We start from the raw sequence: 22,373 nt of genomic DNA on the forward strand, positions 1-22,373 counted from the left end.
CATTTGTTGGGATGTTGTCAAGCTTAAATCTTCACTTAATAAAGCAGAATCCAGTCGTGAAGGTAAGAAAGGAGAGGAAGTATGTGTTTGTGCCACACAGTAAATCATCTCAGCTCAGATTTTTTAATAAAAGCGTACTCTCGTAGGATTAAATCTCGCCCAGTTCCCAGTTGTCATGACTGCTTTACTTCCACCGTAATCCAATGTACAACCATTCGACTGTAGCACTCTGTAAAGGTTTGGTCTTTGATTATTTTGTCATGAAAAGCCCAAATTACACAGTCACCAGCCCAATTTGGTCAAACCTAAGATTTGAACCAATCATCCCAAATCAATGGGGGGAGGGGGATTTCAACCACCACCAACCCTGGGAGCCCTGAGGATGAGGCAGGGGAGGAGGGGAGGGGGAGGAGGGGAGGGGGAGGAGGAGAGGGGGAGGAGCATGCGGGGTGGGAGGGCGGTGACGTCTGGGTCTTCTTGTCGTTCAATCATTCCTGTCGGAGAGAAGCAGTGTGTCTTTAAGGAGTTGTAATGATTTCCTGTTCCGAAATAAACAAAGCACAGGCACACGTTATGTTTGGTACAAATGTTTAATCAGTTTTAAAAAGAAAAGAAAGAAGGCAACTGGAGAACAACAGGCAGACCAGTTTCCACCGTTTGGACAAAAAGCTAGTTGATTTATCTGTTGATTTCATAATCTTGGTCTGATCTATTGTCATACTCCGGGCCATCATTCCGTGTTTAGCGTGAACTTACTTCCTGGTCGACCTACAGTACTGCTCTTTGTAGATGTGTGCAGCTTTACCAAGCAACGGTTGATCACATTGCACAGTTAGTTAAGTTGTGGTTTAGTTGGTTTAATGGGTTAATGCTGTGCTCACATAATATGGGATGGATAGAGTGAACAACTTGTGAAGCCGTTATGCTTTTCATACAGACACGAGCTGACATGGAACAATTAAACGTTTGGATCTTTTGTACCTTATATTTCTACATTTGGCAAACCAATATTCTCCCAAACTGTAGGGGGCAGTGTATCGAAAACTCATGTCTACTGTATAGTTCTCCATTTTCTCTGCCCATTTGCATACGTGTAGTTAGAAAATGTCGTATGTGCTCAAACAGGCAAAAACCCGCCACACAGGACCCTTGCAAAGGGGTGTGTCTGATGGTGTGACATCACTTTGGTCATGCAGATACTAGCAACCATCGTGGACACGTCATGCATAACTCATGCATAAGCATCATCAAGACAGTTTATGATTACAGTTAGTTGTGTGAGGATTAAAATACTGATAATTGACAATACGACTCTATATCTATTAAATTTGTGTACTTGAGTATTTCTAAGTGCAAAGTAGGATAAATCTGCTTAGTGAAATACACAAGTTTCCTGGTCATTATTAGGGCAAATCAGAAACTTGTACGATAACTCTGGTATAACATTAACGCAGCATGAGCCCCCAGTTGTCATTTGAAAATGGGACTTTGGCGACTCCTAGTGGTTGTAATAAAAAGACTGTAGAAAACGGTGATGCCAACAAAAAATCAATCAATTAAAATCATTTGAAGATGTTGTAAATATAAACAAACCAATCCACACATAGCCTACATGACTTTAGAGTGTGAGTACAGACCGCATGATTTGAAGTTAATGATGAAGTTGCAGATGCAGAGATATGTGAAATTAGCAAACTTGTTTAATTCTGTGGTCAATTTCAGCTCTAACTGAGAGATATATAGGTAAACACGGTGGTGCAACCTATCTGATGTTTCTGCTGTGCTTATTTAATGTACCATGTTGCTCTGCTATTATCTTTAATAAATCAAATGTTAGGTTTATGTTCTGTATGTATATTCAGAAACTCTAAAGCCCAGAGTTAAAACTAACATTTCTCGCTTGTCATGAATGCAATACAAATACTAATCATCTTGTCCAAACTCTATGTTGCTATAGACAACACATGTATATTAATCTCTGATATTAAACAGCTAATTGTGAGTCACTAAGCATTTAATGGCAAGTTTCCACCTAAAACCTGCAGCTGCACAGTTTGACCACAAGATGGCGCCAGTTCATCTGATTTGTAATCAGATCAGAAAGTAGTTGTCCCACACTGACCAATAAACAACAGCTTTTACAGCCCTATTAAAACTGTGTAGTTGTTAAAAATAGGAAGTACTAATACTGCTATCATAATTATAGAATATTCAGCTATTAAAGGCACATGAAATTGTTTTGGACGGAACTATTTTTTATGTTTGTCTACTAGTCTAAACAATGATGTTTTGTTTTTATTTTATTCTATAATTCTTATCTTATCTTGGTGGAGTTTTCAAACTTTTGCCAGTACCATTCTAAATATAACCTTATTTTATCTCAAATTTCGGCAAGCCAAAATGTTACTCCTGTCTGAAACCTTTGATAATCTAGTTTTGTTTTGTTGTCTTTTCTTACTTGGAATTAAATTTTCGTTTACGTGTCTACGTTTGTTTCAGTCTTGAGCCCTGTAAACTTCCAGAACCCCAATTAGAAATTATTATTTATTGAATTGCATCTGATTTGCAGTGTATGTATTGCATGTAGTGTTAGAAACCCCTCACCCTCACTCTGACCTCTGAGTCCTACCCTTCATTATGTCAGTGTTGAATGTGGTGCGACCCGGTGAGGGTGGTGTGTTGTACCAGTCGACAGTGACAGAATTTAGCATGGTGCCTCGATGCCAGCAGGTTAGTCAGCATTAGTTTGCCCATGATCCCAATCATAATTACACACTTCTCTCGTACAGCTGCAGTGCTGAATGTTTGCTGATTCATTCCACCAATTATTATTATTAATAAATCAGACCCCTGACACCAAGTCATCCACAAGTCCCAGTTAACTGCTCACTCTGGTGCCTGTTGCTAACAGTTTACCATGTTGAGCGATCGTAGGTGGGTAATATTACTGTATGTGGTTACCTCCTTTAAAACTCTCTCCTGTTTTTACCTGTTTGATCATCTCTCCAGTTCTCTCGATGACGATGGTCTTGGCTTCTTTGACGGGCGAGGTGACCTGGTAGTCGTCGCTCAGCAGACCGAGGATGGGGTACTGGTTCCTGTACCTACACACACAGGTATGTTCAATTATGGCTTAAACTGACAGATTCTGTTTATGAAGTTGTAGTTTTTAAAAAGTGTTATAATGAATCCACTCAATGGGCATAATCCACTTCTCAACTGACAATTCGTGAAATCATGTAATGCTATGAATCCAAGATGACCACAGCTGCTGTATTTCAGGAAGTTCTCCGTAAGCTACAAACATTTAGAGGCACTTTTTTACTGTAGGTCTACAAGTGGAGTCTAACGGCCTCACGCAACTTCTTCCAACTGGTCCTGAAAAACTTTGCCACAAAACTTTTTCAGGAGTAGCTGACAAGAACATTATGCCCGCTGTAAATTCAGTCTGATTTTAAATAGAGCAGATGTTATCTAACTGTCTAGGGCTGTCCAGGTATAATTTAATTTAATCATTTTTATTCAGACAACCAATTTTGGTAACTCCTACATTAGCTGGATGAATTCTGATTATCTCAGAAGTAGTTATCTATTAATGGTCCAGTAGCTTCGCCATTTCAACTATCAGTGTTGATCGTAAACACGCAATCAATGTGGAAAGTGTTTTAGTGTTGATGAGAGGTTATTTGTAGAGTAATTTTGGTATATTTGCTTGAAAAATGACCTAAACAGTGAATTGATTATTCAAATATTCAATTCTCTGCCTTTTCAGCTCTACAGTGTTGTGGGAGAAATGTTCATCTAGTCTGCTGTGCTGTCGTACCTCTTGGTGATGATGGTCTTGGTGACTTGGCTCTTGGAGCTGTCGTTCCTCTCTTGCATCAGCTTCCTGATCTCCTGAGGGTCACAAGAGGTCAAAGGTCAGTTCAGTGTGTGATTGATAAAAGTAGATACTATTGAAGTTCACTAAAACAATACATCTGAATCTATTTGTGTCTGTCAAGTATCAAAAACTTAGAAGTTCTTAAAGTTGGAAAGGAGTGTTTGGTCAGTTTTGTAGTCTTGCTTATTTTTTCTTTGATCAGATTGTTACAGATTTAAATTATAATGTTCAAAATTTTAGACTGTATTTTATTTTGTACAAGTCCTCATGGCTGCTTTTGTTTCGACGACGTTTTAACATAATGGGTTCTGTTGTTAAATGGAAAAAGAGTCACGTAGCTGATCTCATGTCTTTCCAGTAAAACGCAGCTAGAACTGCCTCTGGCCCTTTGTGTGTGTGTTTGTGAGAAACTCAGCTATGTCATGCCAGCACCCTGAGGTGACAAAGGCATTCTCGAAGTTAAATTAACTGACAGCCAACTTCAGTTGGTGCTGCACAAAGACTAAAGGGTTAGAATGCAGTCGGACCTGAAAGGTGAAAACCAATGAATGAACGGAGAAACGAATCAACTCACAAGCCTGGAGTGTGTGTGTGTTTGTTTCTTTTACATTCACCAGCTGGCCTGGTTTTTGTGATTTATACACTTCATTCCAGGTAAGTTGCATCTTTCTGCATGACTGAACACAAACACATTCCTTTTGTTTATTCACTGTCCAGCACCTGTGCTTGTAAAGTGATCGCTTGAAAGACAAAACTGGTTTATTACAACTTGGGTCTTATTTTGCAGTTTTCTCCATCATGTGTCATAACTCCTAGAAATTATGGGTCAAAAATATGACCCAAGTTGTGATAAACAAGAATTAAAGGACTATACCAGAGGTTTTGCATGTATGAGCCCATTCACTACAAATCACACATGCTTCATGTCACAGTTAAAGGAGCAGTTCACCTAAAAGAAATGTAACCCAAACCCAATTGTTTATAGTTTTTACGGTCTCAAACGATACGATAAAATAAGATTAGACAAGACTTTTTTAATCCCACACCAGGTAAATCCACATTACAGCAGCTTAAGAGTCAGAAGCAAGAAACAAATGTGCTGAAAAAAAGAATCAAAATATTACAAAAATACAAATTAGATGAAATAGAAATAAAATCTATACCCTGAATACACTGTACTAGTCCATACCCATTGGTAGCTTTGTCACCTTCTACCTATGCCAATCCTCAATGCCTATGTGCAGTTTCACATAAACTGACCACGTCAGTGAGCAGAAAAACGTGGGACAGACAGAATGACTGACTGACAGTTTTTTTTTTTGGATTATGTACATACCATGATTTAGTCATACCAAAAATTACTAAAAAAACGACAACATTTGGCCACAGGGGGAGCCACAGCGATCGGTCACATTTTAGCCATTTTTAAGCATTTTTCTGTTGTTATAGCGCCACCCAGTTGCCAATTAGAGTTAAATTTCTTCCGTCACCTTGAGGCGTCCTGTTCTACGTATCTATCAAGTTTAGTAAAAATCGATATGGCAGTTAGGCCTAGATAAGAAATTAGCTCTCTAGCGCCCCCATTTTGTTTGATGGGGTCAATAATGGAGGGGTCCCCTCAGATTATGTGTGGTCATATGCCTACAAAGTTGCGTGGTGATCGGTGAAACCCTTGAGATGTTATACACCTTTATGTGATGAGCCACGCCCTCCGCAATATTCATTGCCTTATAGAAGCTAAGTTTTATTAAGTTTTCCAACTTTTGCCAAGAGGGAACTTTAGATATTGGTCCCTAGATTATGTTCACCGAGTTTCATGCAGATCGGTCAAACTTCCTAGGAAGAGATCGATTTTAAGTGTTTTTAAAAAAAAATCAAAATGGCGGAAAATCTCTAGAACCGGAAGTTATGGGTTCTTGGTGCAAATTTGTTCCTCATGATGAGAGGCATCTCTGTGCAAAGTTTCATGTCTCTATGACATACAGGACATGAGATATGCCCATTCAAAGTTTGCAATTTCAATCGGTTGCTATAGCGCCCCCCTTTGGCCAATTGATGTAATATTGCTTCATTCGCATCCTCCCATGACCCTCTACCACTGTGCCAAATTTCACATGGATTGACCAAGTCAGTGAGGAGAAAAACGTGGAACAGACACACACACAGACAGAGTTTTTGTCATTATATAGTAACATATGAAAAAGTTTTCCATTTTGACTTTGAGGAGAGCGCAGCGCCCAAAACATGAAAGCATATCAGTGCAAACAGACTTCAATGGAGGGAGGCAGCAATGACAGACAGCGATAAAAGTTAAAAAAAACATCTTTAAAAATTTCTGAATGTTTCTATGCAGCATTATCCAAGTGTCTTTATGCATTTGCTGGCTAATGGAAATCCAAACACAACTAGTTTTGCTAAACTATTGCAGAACAAAGCATTTCCTGTGAGGGACTTTGTTGTGCATGCACGCAAGACACTTGGATAATGCTGCACCGAAACTTTTGGATTTTTCGTTTCCAGAGCTTTTTGCTGTCTTTCATTCGGCCTCCACCAAAGTCTGTTTGCACGGATATGCTTACATTTACACTCATTTAATAGAAAACATTTTCTGGAGACGAGTATTATTTTTGGGTGAACTTTTCCTTTAACTGCTGTGCAAACCTGCTGCTGTGTTACAGTTCCTGACAACCATTGGTTTCTCTTGAATTCCATACAGCATGAAAATCTATTGGCAGGCTTTTAAAACATACAGTATTATAATCCATTACCACGGGCATCAAGTTTGCATTCATTTTTTTAATAGAGGTTACACCATGACTGCAATGCAGACTTTATGACATAATGACAGTGGAAGGAACTTTTAAAGAGCTTTAACTGCTTGGTCACATCTCCCTGTTTACATGTCAAAGCATCCTTGGATTGAATCCAGTGCATGTGTATGTAAGGAGCTGAAAAGTGCAAACACGCCGGTATGGGTTCAAGATTTTAAATTTTCTTCTGTAAATATAAAACGTATGTAGATGTTTGGCTCAAATTTTGTTAGAAGAATTCTCTCGCTGACCATCGGTAAAACAGTCGACTGAACTAACATGAGAATCGGTGTTGGTGTGTTACAGACCTCCTCCTGTCGGGTGATGGTGGTCTGCCGCTGCTCCAACATGCCGAGCAGCTCTGAGATCTTCAGCTGGAGACTCTTTTCTGAGGATGACTTCTCGCTGGTGGTGGTCGTCGTCGTGATCTTCGTTATCTGGTTCTGTTGGGGGACGGAGAGAGATGAGGGACAAATGAGTACAAAAAGAGCTTAAGTGAGTATGTAAATGATTTCACATTAAAGCTGTTCTTACAAGATCTAATCTGCAAGATAGAACGTCTTTCTTCCCTGAGGGCGTCTTTAGCAGAGCATTTGTCTTTGTACGTTCAGTGAAATGAAGTTATAGTATGTACACAGACTTCGATCATGATCACTATGAGCTGTACAATCTGCACAGCCACCTGGTCTACAATCTCAACAGAGGGAGAGAAGGTGGGGGGGGGGGGGGGGGGGTCAAAGAAGGGGGAGACAGACAGAGAGGAAGAGTGGGGAGGGATGGGGGGAAGACAGGGAGAGGAATAGGAAAGGAGGGGAGGGGGTAGAGGAAGAGGAAGTGAAAGGAGGGGGGAGGCAGAGAAAGGGGAGAACAGAGGGGGGGGAGGCAGAGGGGAGTGGAGGGGAGGGGGAAACGGGGAGGGGGAAACGGGGAGGGGGAGAGGAAGAGAAATAGAGGAGAAAAAGGAAGAGAGAGGAGGAGGGAGACAGAGGGAAAAGAAGAAGAGAGAGGGAGAAAGGGGGAGAAGAAGAGGAAGAGAAAAGAGGGGGAGACAGGGAGAAGAAGAAGAGAGGAGTGGAAAGAGGAGGGGGGAGGAGGAAGACAGGGGGCGGGAGAGAAAGAGAGGGGGAGACAGAGGAAAAGGGGAGACAGAGGGTGGGGAGGGGGAGAGGAAGATAAATACAGGAGAAACAGGAAGAGAGGAGGAGGGAGACAGAGGGAAAAGAAGAGAGAGGGAGAAAGGGGGGGAGACAGAGGGAGAAGAAGAAGAGAGGAGTGGAAAGAGGAGGGGGGAGACAGAGGGCGGCAGAGGGAGAGGAAGAGAGAGGAGGGGGGAGCAGAGGGAGAAGAAGAGGAAGAGAGAGGATGGGGTGACGGGGAGAGGAAGCAAAAGGAGGAAGAGCGGAAAGAGGAGGGGACGGAGGGGGAGAGGAGGGAGATGGGGGGGCAAAGGGATGGGAATGGGGGACAGCGGGAGAGGAAGAGAGGAGGGGGAGGGGGCAGAGGAAGAGGAAGCGAGAGGAGGGGAGAGGAATAGAGAGGAGGGGGGACAAATGGGGAGATGGAGGGAGGGGAATAGGAAAAGAGGGGAGGGGGTGATGGAGGGAGAAGAGAGTGGAGGGGGGAACCGGGGGGGACAGGAAGAGGAATAGAGAGGAGAGGGGGAGACAGAGGGAGAAGAAGAAGAGAGAGGAGGAGACAGGGAGAGAAAAGAGGGGACAGAGGAGGGAGAGAGGAAGAGTAGAAAGAGGGGGGATGGGGGGGGGAGACAGCCAGAGTGTAAAATTGAGGAGGGGGGAGACAGAAGGAGTGGAAGAGAGAGGAATGGGAAGATGGGGGGAAGAGGAGGAGGCAGAGGAAGAGAGAGGAGGGGGAGACGGGGGAAGAAGAGAGAAGAGGAGGAGACAGAATGAGGGGAAGAGAGAAGAGGGGAGACAGGGTGAGGAAGCAAAAGGAGGGAAGAGGAATAGAGAGGAGGGGGAGTAAGAGAGGGGTGACAGAGAGAGGAAGAGAGGAAGTGGGAAGGGGGGAGACAGGTGATCATCACCTTGAGCCTCTGGATCTCTGCGTCCTTCTCTTGTTTCATGGAGCTCAGCTGGTCTTTGTACTGACGGGACAGCTCCTCTGTCTTGATGTGCAGGGTGGTGCTGCTGCCTTGGCCTGCCAGCTGCAGGACGCAGAGAGGAAGAGCAAACATCACCATCATCATCATGACTGCCTGCCTCACTGTTTTTATCTTTTGATCTCCTCCACATTTAACAGTCTCAAATGGTCTTCGTGCAAGACAGGCTTTCTGTTCTTGACTATTGGCTTTGGAAGGTGGAAACTTGATTCTTCTCTGCAGCGATCATGAAACAACATGTTGGATCCTCACTTGGATTGATTTATATCATGAAGAAGAAAAAAATCTGGCGTGTATATTAAACTGTAACCGCAGCCACTGGTCAAAGTGCCAAACGGTTTGAGCTGCAGGCGACCTGCACCTTGTTCCAATCCACCATCAACATGCTGTTCATCATTCAGGTGCTTTTTACTCTGTTCTACACGGTCTCAGCATGAGTCCTTACACCTGCATCATCAAGACTCTGCCAAACTTCAGACAGCTCGGAGCTCCACAAGGCTTCAAGTGACCTGATTACACTGATCTCGACACACATGGTGAGGGTGAGACAGGTGGTGTGTTACCTTCTGTCGGAGCATCTCGTTCTCCTTCTCCAGCGCCCTCATCCTCCCCTCCATCTCTTTGATCTTGAAGTCGCGGCTCGAGTTGTTGTTTTTGCTGCTCAGGAGCTGGCTCTCCAGGGAACGCTGGGTGGCCGTGGTTTCCTTCAGGGACACCTGGAGGGGGACGAGTGCCACCATTACAGTAAACTTAAGTTGCTACGGTAACCACTGACCACGCTTGCTCTCCCTCTGTGTCTTCCTCTCCCTCTCTTCCCCCATCCTTTCTCTCAGTCTGTCTTCACTAAAAAGAAGTCGGACATGGCAAGGTGTTCAAACAGTCAGATGATCAGACAGGTTTCAAACCATCCACCCAGGTTAGACACACAGCTTTCTGTTGCTTACATGTGCCTTTAAGACACAAAAAACTGAAATCAGCGTGTTCACTGATCATGTTTCAGTTTTGTGTCTAGTTTTTGTGCTTCTACAGATGCTAGTGTGGTCCAAGTTCTGAAAGGCTTTTTAGTCTACAGTAAAACAAGTTAATACAGTTACAACATCAATACCCTGATCACTGACTTGACCAAAAATGCACACTCTCACACACAGACAGGTGCACTGTACCTGGAGCTGTCTGTTGTTTTCTCGCACGGCCTCCAGGAGGCAGTCATACTGCTTAGCCTGGTCGGCTTTGAAGCTCAGATCTCTCTCCAAACCCTCCTTCTCGCTCTCCAGACGCTGTGACCACAGACAGACAGACGCATCTTTATGTTTACAGTAATACGCTGGAATATTTTCTCATGTTTATAAGCACATTAATCACATAGTTCCTCATGATTTCTTGTCTTTTATTGCTGATTGTTGTACTTTTTGACTCCCTTTTCCTCAGGTCATGTGAGGGAGGAACTGGGTGACTGTTTATTGTGTTATGTCTTTTTATTGGGAAAGATTGAGTAACAGAATACAATTTGCATTTTGTCTGTGTGAGCTAATTGTTTCTCTTCAGGAATGTAAGCACACAATAAATATGTCTCCACCACGCCGCATCAATGCTGACAATAATAAGCTGTTACATCTCGCCTGACGCCTGTGATTTAAAGCATTTAATATGTTCACACCATTGTGACAAGCTTATACAATGCACTATGGGGACGTACCATTCTGACCTGTCACAGCTTCAAGGTTCATCTGAGTTTGTATGTACTCGTTTTATTCATGTGAGGTTGTAATCCTGTTTTTGTTCGGATACATTAAAGTATATTTAATGTCTGTTTCTGTTTAATTTTCTATCGACATTTTCACAGTGTGAATTTAAAGTGAGGCTTTTGAAACTGTGCAGGAGTTACACATGAACAAATCAGTTTTTAGGAGCAGGAAGTTAGGGACAAAAGGCCGATAAGAGTCACCTTCCACAAGGAAATAACAGTGCCTTGATACCAGAATTCTGATATCAGTAATAACATTAAGTTTATTATTGAAATATCTGGTGGAAAGAGATTAGTAAATTTCAGTTAGTACAATTGTGAGGTAGTTCTCATAGGATTATCATTCCTTTACTCCACTACATTTATCTGACAGTTTAAGTTATCATTTACTGTGCAAAGGAGGAATTTAAAAATCTATAATATAATAACTAATTTAAAGGAGCAATGTGTAGGATTTAGTGCCATCTAGTGATGAGGATTACAAATTACAACCTGCTAAAACTTCTCCCATGTGCCAAGCGTGAACCACTGATTAGGATTCCTTCAGTGTTCATTGTTCAGGAGGTTTTTAACGGGAGCCGAATTATCTCAAAAAGACATGGACGGACAAGGTTATTAAAACCTGCTAATATTTGCTCACTTTTGACTTCGGATAAGTTAAGATCCAGATGATCACAATTTTCTTTTTTTTTTTTCTTTCTTTTTTTTAAATTAAGCACCAAATTATCCATAGAGGTTTCTTCCTCTCTAAAACAAACAGACCAGGTAATTAAAACCTGTAAAAACACTGAATAAAGCAGTTTCACATTAAAAATCATCATTTTTCCTATGCTGTTCTGCTCATAGCAGAGAGGCTGCCAACTACAGTGGACAAAATGAAAACTGGAATGGCCCTGTCTAGAGCCAGTGTCTGGTTTGTCCATTCTGGGCTACAGTAGAAACATGGCAGTGCAACATAGCATACTCCATGGATGAGGACCCACCAGACAAATTAATTAGCAATAATAATCCGATGAAATTAGGAGTAACTAAAATTTTTACTCAGAATTTTAGTACTTTTGCTTGAATAAATGATTATGATACCTGCAATCAGAGCTAAATAACACATCCTACAACAAGATAATAAAGCTTTTTTCTCTTTTTTTAAACTCACACATTTTTGTGATGTTTCTTTTTGGTCGTGTTGCTCGTCATGTAGAGAATTGTGGAAGCCAAGTTTAGTATCATCTGATTGGTATGCTGGCAATGTGTTTGTTTATTTTCTACTGTCAGTCAGTGGTTGGCCTACACAGAAGGAGGAGTGTCCAAAACTAGGACACAGTTTTACTACTTCAGCGTCTCTTAGCCACACAGAAACGTTTCCTCTTACCCGCAGGTCCTCGGACATGTGGAGGAGCTCCTCTCTCAGACTGCTGAAGGTGGACAGCAGTAGACGCATGCTCTTATCTGCAGTGAGACGAGTCTGACCGAGAAACACAAACAGAGAGATGGTTTAGCGCCAGGGAGGGTTCACTGTCATGCTCTAATCTAGCCACACAACACATTTCTGAGGAATAACTGGAGTCATTTCCAACAGAGATAAGAGACGAAGCTCATTACAGCATGTTGCAATCAACTACATAACACTGGGATAATGTGTATTATGAGCCATTTTTTAAGTGTTTATACACTGGGGTGTTTAATAATGTGTTACCAGATAAAAAGACAAACACATAAATGCATAAAAACACACGTTAAGTGGATAAAAGTAGAGCAAGAAAATAGAACATTTTAAAAACTGATTAAAATGGTTGAAGCTCTTGTGTTAGTTGCTTGTAATGTTGTGGAGAGTTCAAATTAAAGGAGCTCTATATATAACATTCAGAGCATTAATATAGCAGCAAACCAATGTATGCTATGTAAATATAGCGGAGTAATGGCATGCTGAGCAGAGAATGAAGTAACGCTCCCTCTTTGTGTGCACGTGACTCCCTGCCTGTGTGTATCCAACTGGCAAGCTGATTGCCGCCGCTCTATGCACTCATACGCCACCCTCCCTTCGCCCCTCCAAATTAACACCATTAGCTTTGGGGTGTCCACTGCCATTGTTAGCACTGTTCATGCTGTTAGCACCATTTTTTGCTAAATATCAGCCCTTTAGGATGAAGACAGTTTTGTTTTAAACCAAAAACAATGAAGGTAAATGGTTAAATATGAACACGCAGTCTGCATAACATCAGATATAAATACAGTAAATGTCTATCAGTACAGTTTGTCATATTCTGGTCAATTAAACATTAATTTAGTGACTTTTTGTCTGTCACTCACCTGCAGCAGGTAGCGGATTTGCTGTTTGGTCAGTTCAGTGGCTCCTTTAGGAAGCAAAGCCTCCACCTCCTCTCTCTCCACCTGAACACACACACACACACACACACACAAAATAGAAGCAAATGAATAAAACCATTGGTTAAAAAAAAGAAAAAAGAAAAAAGGGATGAAGATGATCATTTTACTTTGAATTATTTCCACAGATTTGCCGTGATTCTGACAGTTAATATTGAATGTTTAGACCAGGGGTCCTCAAAGTTTTTCGGCCGAGGACCCCTTAGTTGAAAAGGAGACTGATCAGGGACTCCCTTCTACATATATTGTGCACAACTGAGTTGCACTTTAAATAATACTCTTAATATTTCCGGGTCTTCTCTTGTTTGCACTTGCCTGCAGCTGCTCAGTCAGCGGCAGATGAAGCATGTCTAGGTGTGTTAGCCTCACCCTCTGACACATCGTCCACCCCAGAGACTGACGAAAGTGCAGAGTCTCTTACTTGGAAGATTATAAAGCCACCCGTTGTGGCTCACAAGAATGTGAAATAATAATACAGCTAATTGGCCTGTGTGTTTTAATAGTACATAAATGTTGGGCAACTAGTCCACACCGCCATTATGGATCGGTGCCGCACAGTGATTTAGCATAAGCTAGCACAAATGATTGCACAAGGATTCTTGGGTAACTGTTAGCCTATCATTAATGTTGTGTACCTGTAAATTAATTTTTTTAGACAGGCCAATTTATCTTTGCTGACAGCAGTAATTTGGCGGCCCCCCTGCAGTAACTCTGGGGGCTCCCTAGGGCTTGTGAGCCTCCTATTGAAGACCCTGGTTTTATATTGTTTTGGATGAAGTTTCAGGCTCTACATCGACTTTAACCACAGATTTATTTCTCAGATGTGCGTGATGCAGGTTTGTTCCTCACCTTGTAGTCATTGCTGGGGTCCAGCTGGTGTTTCCTGTAACACACAGAGAGGAAAGAGCAACAATGAGGACGGCAGCATGACTGGAGAAAACTGAGTGAGAGTGAGTCACATTGTGACACAGTGGTAAAATCTTTATTGTAGCTCAGACATTAAATTAAGCTCGGGGAAAGAATTAGGTACAGAGTTACAAAGTTGGACACAGTTCATAGCATTTTATGTCCAGTCTTATGTCATGCTGAATACATTTCTTTAATGATAAATATTGATAGAAACATATTTTTATTATAGCACAAGGCTGGTATTGTTCTTCATTCTTCTTGTCTTAGTCAATGCCTCTCTACTGGAGATGTAAAACTTTTTAAATGATTCACAAATATGACGTATATTTCTATGTAAAGGCTGAGTAATGTTGAGATACATGGCCACTGTAGTTTCTAAAGAACAGCACCCAAAGAGGTGGAAATAATGTCACGAAATAATGAGTTTTTTGGAGGCTCACATGTCATAGATGACTAACTGACTGACTGGTGAAAAGTTGGAGGAGGATTAAGGTCTAATCTCTCTGACACACACACACACACACACACACACACACACACACACACTGATGATGCCACATGAATCAACTGGGCGTTAACTTCATGGACAAAAACCTCACGTTCACATACTGCAGCTCTGAGGTGTATCTCGCTCTCATTGGCTGCACCGCAACCACCTACAGTTCACGGCCTCCTCCCTTTCTCTCATGCAGGATTTTTCAGGTGATGTAACCGTGTCTGGACTGGAAATAGATGACTACCAGAACTGATCATACCACTTCTCAGTAAAACTGCACTATAGGGTTAAAGACAGGTTACCGTGAGTAACAAATTTCCTAGAATTTCTGTTGTTTCGTTCCCTTGTCTCCACTGATGGCACCTGCTGTGTCTGCAGGTGAAGTATAAACATTAAGTAATTACAAGAGAAAGAAACCGACCAGGACTCGCCTTTGACCTGTTCCAGCCTGTTGCTAATGATGCTAATCCAAACCACTAAACCCAGCGTCTGTCTCCATGACTATATCCCACAGCTGTTGTCTAGGGATCAACTAACCTACTGTATATGCCAGGATTGTAAAACCAGACTGAATGACATCATCACATAATAATCTGTTATTCAGTGTTTAGAGAGATGGCTATTCTTGTGTTTGTCCAATAAAAAGAATTTACAGTGAAATGGAAAGCTGAACTTCAGCGAAATGTCTTTCATGCACATGCACTTACTTTCCACGGATCTTGGACACGTGCTCGGAGATGCAGGAGTGGATGTCGCAGTTCTTCCTGTAGACGTCGGCCAGCAGCTCGCCGAAGTAACGCGTGTCCATCTTAGCCGGCTGGGGCACTTCCCTCACCTCGGTTCTCACCTCCGTCCTGGAGATTTTCTCTATTGCCGGTGGCGGTGCTGCCCTCTGCTGTATGACGTTCACAACCTCCACCTCTTCCACCTCCACTGTCTCCCCATCTTCCTCTTCTTCTACGTCTTCCTCCTCCTCCTCCTCCACCTCCTCTTCCTCCTGGAAGAACATGGCAGATACAGATTATTAACCACTTTGTGTTTATCTGTTGTGTCTGGAAAAATAATTATCAGAGTCCTTCGAAATCTCAAGTTTTCTAAAGGTGATGCCGCACAGTCGCCTGTGTGTGTGTAGCCTGGTTCAGCTTTAAAGGACGACATGTATGTTCCAGTGCATTCATATTTTTATACCCCCTCTGGGCTGCCGTTGTTTCCCCATCATGTTACTGCTATATGAAAATCAGTTGGTGCTTGAGGCTATCCATCACAGTAAATATGTCAGCTTTCACTGTTGTCACAGTTACATTATTTTGTAGCAAACAAATAAGTGCATTTAGTAAAAAAAAAAAAATTGGTTTTCAAGTCCTTCCCCAAACTGGTGCCACAAAACTGTTTTTGTCGAAAATATCGTTGAGACTTTCTTGAAATGAAGCTCAGCCTAAGTTCAACCAGGAAGACTTTCTTTGTGCTCATTCATTCACAAGTCTTTCCCCCTCTCCCCCCATAGCTGACTATGGGGTTCACTCTTCTAGTTATCCAATCAAACTTCGCCCACAGTCTCTATCAGCCAATCGGGACACTACTGCAAAATTTTAAATCTGCTCTCTCCTCTGCTGCCATCAGCTGTCATTTTAGGCAGAATTGTCGCACCCTCCTCCACCCTGTTCACCTCCAGCCATCGTATCCAGAGTCCTCTACTCATCCTGATCATCAGCACTTCTCCATCCTCTCCACATCTTCCTCTCATCTCATCTTCACCACTTCAGCATCTAGACCCCGTGGGGAGGGTTCCCTGTTCAACTATGGGTTCATCACCGTCCTTAAAATATGCCATCTCCATGGGGTTTAATCGCAAAAGACTTTTCATATGTTCACTTATGTGCACATGTTAGCAAATATTCTTTCCACTATAAAAAATAAGTCTGACTGAACTGGAATTAAGGGGCACAAGCCAGTAAAAAACAAGCAGAGACCAAAATCAAATATAATAATAAAGCAGTTAAAATCACCGAAAGGCAAGTTTTAAACAAATAGGTTTTCAGACGTGATTTAAAAGATGAGAGTGGGTTCGCAGCACTAGACCTTGGAGCAACAAGAAAAGATGCATCTGAGGATCTCAGGGTGTGAGACGGAACACAGGGCAATAAAAGATCAGTTATGTAACTTGGAGCCTCTCAGGGCTTTGGAAGTAATCAATAAAATCTTAAAATCAATTCTCAAAGCAACAGGTAACCAGTGTAGGGAAGCCAGGATCGGTGTGATGTGGTCATGTTTTCTAGTTCGAGTCAAGGTATAAATACGAATAATTATCTGTCCACATACTATTGGTCATATTGACAATCTGGCAGTGAGCTCAGTGGGGAAACCTCAACAGCTCTCCACCTGCCATCCTGCACAGTCCTCACTGCAGTTTGGCATGATCCAGGCCAAACACACCCATCGCCTCCTTTTATCTACATGTAGCAACAGAGTCGAGTTTAAGTGTTGTTGCGTAACCTGTTATCTAATGCTACGCTGAGCTGCCTGCTGTGTGCACTCTGCACACAGAAAGCACTTTCAATCTCTGCAAACTCCCATCTGTTTGCTGACATATCACAGACTGGTGGTCCAGGCCAACATTGTTAAAGTTTGCTTTGTCTTGTTTCAGCCTCTTTTCTTCTATTTATAGGTCCTGTGGTGCACCGTATGACAGAACTTGTTAAAAGTACTTTACAAATTCTTCTCAGTTACACCCACAAGAGAGTTTCATCTTGCAGCGATAAGATGACCTCATGTGAAAATCCTGAGTGCGAGTCAATCTGATGCAGAATGATGAATGAAGTTTGGCGCTTCTTTTTTGTTTGTGAAAAACAGGTTGGTTGGGTTTTTTTTTTTTTTGACAGGCCAGTGTTTGTTATTCTACACTTTAAGCCTGTTATAACCCCACGTCTTAAAGACTTAAATGTAATCCGAGGGTGCAGCTGTTATACTTGCAACTACTGTACACAAAGGCCTCCCAGGCCTGTACATCCCTACCCATCCCTCCAACTGTTATATATCGGGTTGGTGGACAAGTTCTGAGAGTAATAATGGCTTAGTAATTAGTTGCTTTGAGTCTGTGATTGATATTTCACTCAAATCTGCACATCAAAAAAAAAGCATGCTTTTTTTTCCTGCATGAGAAACTTGAGCTTTTGTGTCCCAGCATGCATCTGCCTTAAAGGGACAGTTTGCCAATTTACAACCAACTTTTTCAATCATAACAATGTGGGTACTATGTGTAAATGAACTGAGGTAAACCTTCTCCCATCTTCCCAGCACACAGATCTCCCTGCTCAAATCTCTGGCTCTAAGGACTTTACTCAAACTACACATTGCATTTCTACATCTTGGTGTGCCCGCCACCGTGGATACAAAGAGTATAGAAGCGGATCAAGAGAGCGACCGGCCCCTCTCTCAAACTCAGACCAAACATTCGCACCACTACTGATCTCGGCCTTTTTAAATCTAAGCTGAAGACGTATCTTTTTAGAATGACTTTTAATTCCGACTAGGGCTATCCTTTTTTATGTTTATTTATTCTGTTTTAATGTATTTTATCTATGTTGAAAGGCTTTTAATACCCTATAGCACTGTCACACTTTCCATTGTTTTTCTTTTCTGTACTGTTCTGTTCTGTTTGGTACTTCATGTACTTTCATTGTTATTTGACATTGTTGTTAAGCACTTTGGGTACCTTTGGGTTTTGTAAACCAAGATTATGTTACTGTATTGCCTATATCTTGTCAAAAATGTCTTAAAAAACATATTTTAGTACACTGTTTAGCTGTAATACAAGAAGAATTGGACCAGAGGTGGGTGCCACAATGTATACTGAGATCAAACAGTAAAATTAGTCAGTCAGTGGGTTACCTATTTCTCACCTTAAGTGTTTTCAGAAACATATTTTAGCTTACTGTTTAACTTTAATACAAGATTGTTTGTTACCGGCTAACCGCCATATTGTTTCCTGTGAAAAAAACAGCTCAAGCTCGCATTAATAACCCACCATTAGGAGCGTTTATCGGTCCTGTGCGGCACAGTGCATCCTGGTAACTGTAGGTTTTCTACCCTTTAAGCTAATTCCAGAGCCCCTTTTTCTGTGTTTTCTCTGGTCATGTAGCACAAATTGTGGAGTGAAATGGAGTGAAATACTTCTTTAACATAGTGAGTGTAAGTCTTTAATTCTAACATTTGACCCAGCAAACATCTGAATGTTCTGTAATATTAAAACCTGCACACATATTGAACTTTGGCAGGTCCATTGTTAAATTAAGAGTCATAGCTGTGTGCATTGTTTTTTCAAAATCATGTAAATCATGATATAACTATGGAAAGCATTAAAAAATGTTTCTTTTATAATGACATTTTTCCCCTTATGGCACTTCCCTTTCACGCAACAATTTATTTCATAACGCCACCAATCAGCCTTTCCGAAGCACGCAAGCTCAACAACTGCTAACAGATTTAACCAGTTAGCCCCTAACTGTCTTTGTGTCATACCATGTTTATTAACAGCAGAAGCACTTTCAGATAACATAATAAAGCTGCAATAGTAAGTTTCAAAGGTACTGTGAAAGTCCTGCATATAAGTGAGCTTTGAGCCAGCTCAGTTTCAGTTTCAGATTTTAAACTCACAATCCCTATCGGCTACAATAAATTATTCTAAATGGTAAATTTTGGTATTTTTCCAACCTGGATGCTATTTACCCATGTTTTTGTATCAAAGTGACTAACGGGAACAACAACTTTTAAAATTGGTCCAGTATTGAGCTAAACAGACTCCAAAGTAACCATTCAGGGCATCTTTGCACCATCAATTTACTCCCATCAAAAGTGCTTGTTTTGGCCACTGACAGGCTCAGAATATTATTTTAAGTGTCTGACAACTTTTGCTACAGAGTATGACCTTTTCATTTATCAGAAACAGCCTCCTAATTGCTAACTCACAAAACCCACCAGACTCCAGAAACAAAATAAAACTCACAAAAAGCATCTTGGTTAATCTTTTTACTGCTCTAACATTCCCCAAATCTGGTTTGGTTGATATAAACCCTTAATTCAGCTTAGATGGACAAATATATTGGCTCCATACATGCTTAAATTACTGTATGTTAAAGTGGAGTCGGGTGGAATGGCGGTGGTGATGTTATAGCTGTTCCTGATTAAACAAAAGGGATCTTACTCGTAAACAAAATGGTCTATCTCTGTAGGGATCCTTTTCATAATGTTGGCTGACACTCAGAATGATAATTTGAGCCTGTCAAAGGTAAAAACAAGCACTTTTAGTGGACAAAAACTAACAGTGCCAAATGCCCAGAGTGGTTACAGTGCAGCCTGTTTCATGGCTGCTGTCTGCAGTGCTCTTACTCAATACTGTGCCAATTTTAAAAACTATCAAAATTACCCTTTAATACTATTTTTTCATCGTGTGAAAAAAAGGCAATTCACACTAAAGAGATTAGTTACACTGCTTTGGAAACATCGGCGAAGGATGAAAATGAGGGATTTCTAAACAGAGGCATACATTATTCTGGGTGGAACAAGTCCACCATACGCTCTGTCATGTGGCTTAATTTGGTTTTTATCTTGGTTTCACCCCTGAGAAACACAAACAGGGAGGACATTTTGTAAATATCCAAACTGTGGCTGTGCAGAGCAGTCCAGCCAGATTCCACATGAGCCCGAAGGGGAGATTGAGAACCAGAGTTTCCCAGCAGGTGAGGTTTACACTATTGTGCCATTGGATGGCCACCAAGACCTGGGGCCTGTATCACGAAGCAGGATTTTGTCTTAGCGAGGTAACTTCAGGGTTAACCCTGGGTTTTCGGTCTCACGAAGCCGGTTCAGTTCTTATCGGGGTAGATCACCATGGTAACTTACTCTGAATGGCTATCCTGCTCCGGAGCAGGGTAAGTTCAGGGTTGAATCTGATCCTATAAAAAGCACCACCCACTGGCCAATCAGCTGTTCGGAAAAAAATGACTCCGCTGACAGAAATGCAGCCCAGTCATGATGGGAAGTTTAATTCATTTGATTGATTTTGATTTGAAAGTTTATTTTGAACATTAAAAAAGAAAAGAAAGCAACAACAACAGACAATGAAGAGATTGTTCAAAAAGGAGTGGAAAGAAGTCAAAATTTCATCTCACTCCTTCATAAGAAAGAAACTGATCATTTGCGGACACTTAATATATTAGTGCCAACATTTTGTTTTGTTGGAGGAAATGATCCCTGTTAAAGATAATGGCCTAATTGACAGCTTTGCTGCTGGAAATGTGGAAAGTAGCCTATATGTCTACACTTGATGGTGTTTGAGGGATTTTCCTTTTTGTTTTTTAAAGAGGGAGACTAGGTATATTTTTGCGCAGCTGTTAATTTCTAACACAGCTCAATATCAGGATGATTTTATTCAGACTATCAATTTGGTGTTGATATGATTTAATTGTGGTGTCAGCTTTAAGCTTTATTGTAGCATATATAACGTTATGACAAAGAAGACCAATTTATCAGACGCAATGATGTTAGACGATAATTGTAATACACGCAATTCATCTGCGCAGCATTGATTTCATGGGATTCAAGGATGTGATCAGTGTCAGATGTACAGGTACAGGTACTGTAGCTACTTGAACCAGTGATGAGTAATTTAACCTACACATAATTTTATTTGCTACCTTGTTTTATCTTGATTTTTCCCTCTCTCCTCCTGTTTCTTCTTTCCTGACTCGTTTTTTTTTCTTCTGTATTATGTGATTTCATTGATGTTTTGACAGGGGAATTTCTTTGATAAGCTTTTAGTGGCTTCTAACCTCTCCAGTACTTTTATTTTTTTAATCTTGTAAATTTTATACTGTCTGTTTTTAACATTATGTGCAAATAAACTAATCTAAACTAAAACTAAACATTATTCATCCCGTTATGCGTTGCCACACATGTTTCCTCCTCCTGCAGCTGCCACGGTGTTGGCCTTTTCTGTAATGTTGCTTTTCTTCTCCTCATATTTTAGTAGAATTAATCTCTGATCCTCACGAGAAATACTTTTTTTCTCCCTCACATACGGCGCTCTGTGAGGACGCTCAGTGACGCTCAGTGACGCTGCGCTTCTCTCATGATTGTGATTTGTCCGCTGCGTGCGCGTTCACAGCTCTTGATAAAGCAACACTGGGTTGAGTTACGGAGTTGATATCCAGCGTCGTGATACCGATTATCCTGATTGCCATTGTTAGGGTTAGTCAACCCAGGATAGGTCTGGGTAACCCAGGAAAGGTTGATCTCGCTTTGTGATACAGGCCCCTGCATGGAGCCCTGCAGCACTTCAATACCATGTTTAGTTTCTGTCGACACTGTGTCAGGCATGTGTTCTGTGGTCATTTTTTGAGGCTGTGTTATATTGAGGTTTTTATATTGTTGTTTATCAACATTAACAAGAAAGGGACAGAATATAAAAAAAAAAAAACCTCTTTTGATTGATTTTGATTTTGAAGTTTCATATATAGGACTTATGGCAGGATTGCTGTGTTGGTTTTCAAGGAGAAAAGAAACACTTAAGATGCCAAACTTCCTTGTCTCTGTTGTTTCAAAGTGTTTCTGAGTACCACAGCCCTTTCCACTTCCTGTAGCCACCACCCATGCAGCAGAACCAAGGGGAGAAAGACTAATAAAATAATGTCTCCACTAACGGGAAACACGGGCACAGCAGTTGAGTTTCACTATTGTTTCATAAAGAAAAAATAATAATCAAAACATTCCACAGAGTGGAGGAACATCAACCGAAAAGAAGGTCTGATTTCAACTCTGAATTCCCACAAGCTCAGTTATAGAGAACTGTGCCAGTGGGCAGGAAATGAAGCTAACAGAGGCCGATAGGAATTTGATTCCTGTAAGGAACAACGGTGGTGTTGTTCAGGTCAAACCACAAAGCAAACACGTAAAAATGCTGTTTTTTAGACTTTGTGTCTCGAAGGAAGCTTGCTGTCACTCACTGTTTCAGATCCAGCATTCACACTCCCAAA

At 41.4% G+C, this 22,373-nt stretch overlaps 1 protein-coding gene across 3 annotated transcripts in view; it reads right to left on the reverse strand.

Moving 5' to 3' along the window:
• Positions 1–356: 356 nt before the first annotated feature.
• Positions 357–22,373, reverse strand: part of pof1b (POF1B actin binding protein) — a 43,542-nt gene continuing 21,525 nt past the window's right edge. For 2 of the 3 annotated variants that reach the window (XM_033641369.2, XM_033641360.2), the window contains exons 3-13: positions 15,051–15,340; positions 13,788–13,821; positions 12,864–12,944; positions 11,926–12,018; positions 9,976–10,089; positions 9,376–9,528; positions 8,738–8,857; positions 7,002–7,136; positions 3,824–3,897; positions 2,990–3,104; positions 404–539 (exon numbers count right to left, since the gene is read on the reverse strand). In XM_033641369.2, the coding sequence (XP_033497260.2) occupies positions 519–539; positions 2,990–3,104; positions 3,824–3,897; positions 7,002–7,136; positions 8,738–8,857; positions 9,376–9,528; positions 9,976–10,089; positions 11,926–12,018; positions 12,864–12,944; positions 13,788–13,821; positions 15,051–15,340 (1,230 nt within the window). In that variant the 3' untranslated portion in view covers positions 404–518. Of the gene's footprint in view, positions 540–2,989; positions 3,105–3,823; positions 3,898–7,001; positions 7,137–8,737; positions 8,858–9,375; positions 9,529–9,975; positions 10,090–11,925; positions 12,019–12,863; positions 12,945–13,787; positions 13,822–15,050; positions 15,341–22,373 lie in introns of all 3 variants that reach the window. The other variant, XM_033641377.2, reaches the window with a different exon arrangement.

Source organism: Epinephelus lanceolatus, chromosome 11, assembly GCF_041903045.1.
Source record: "Epinephelus lanceolatus isolate andai-2023 chromosome 11, ASM4190304v1, whole genome shotgun sequence".
Classification (NCBI taxonomy): Eukaryota; Metazoa; Chordata; class Actinopteri; order Perciformes; family Serranidae; genus Epinephelus; species Epinephelus lanceolatus.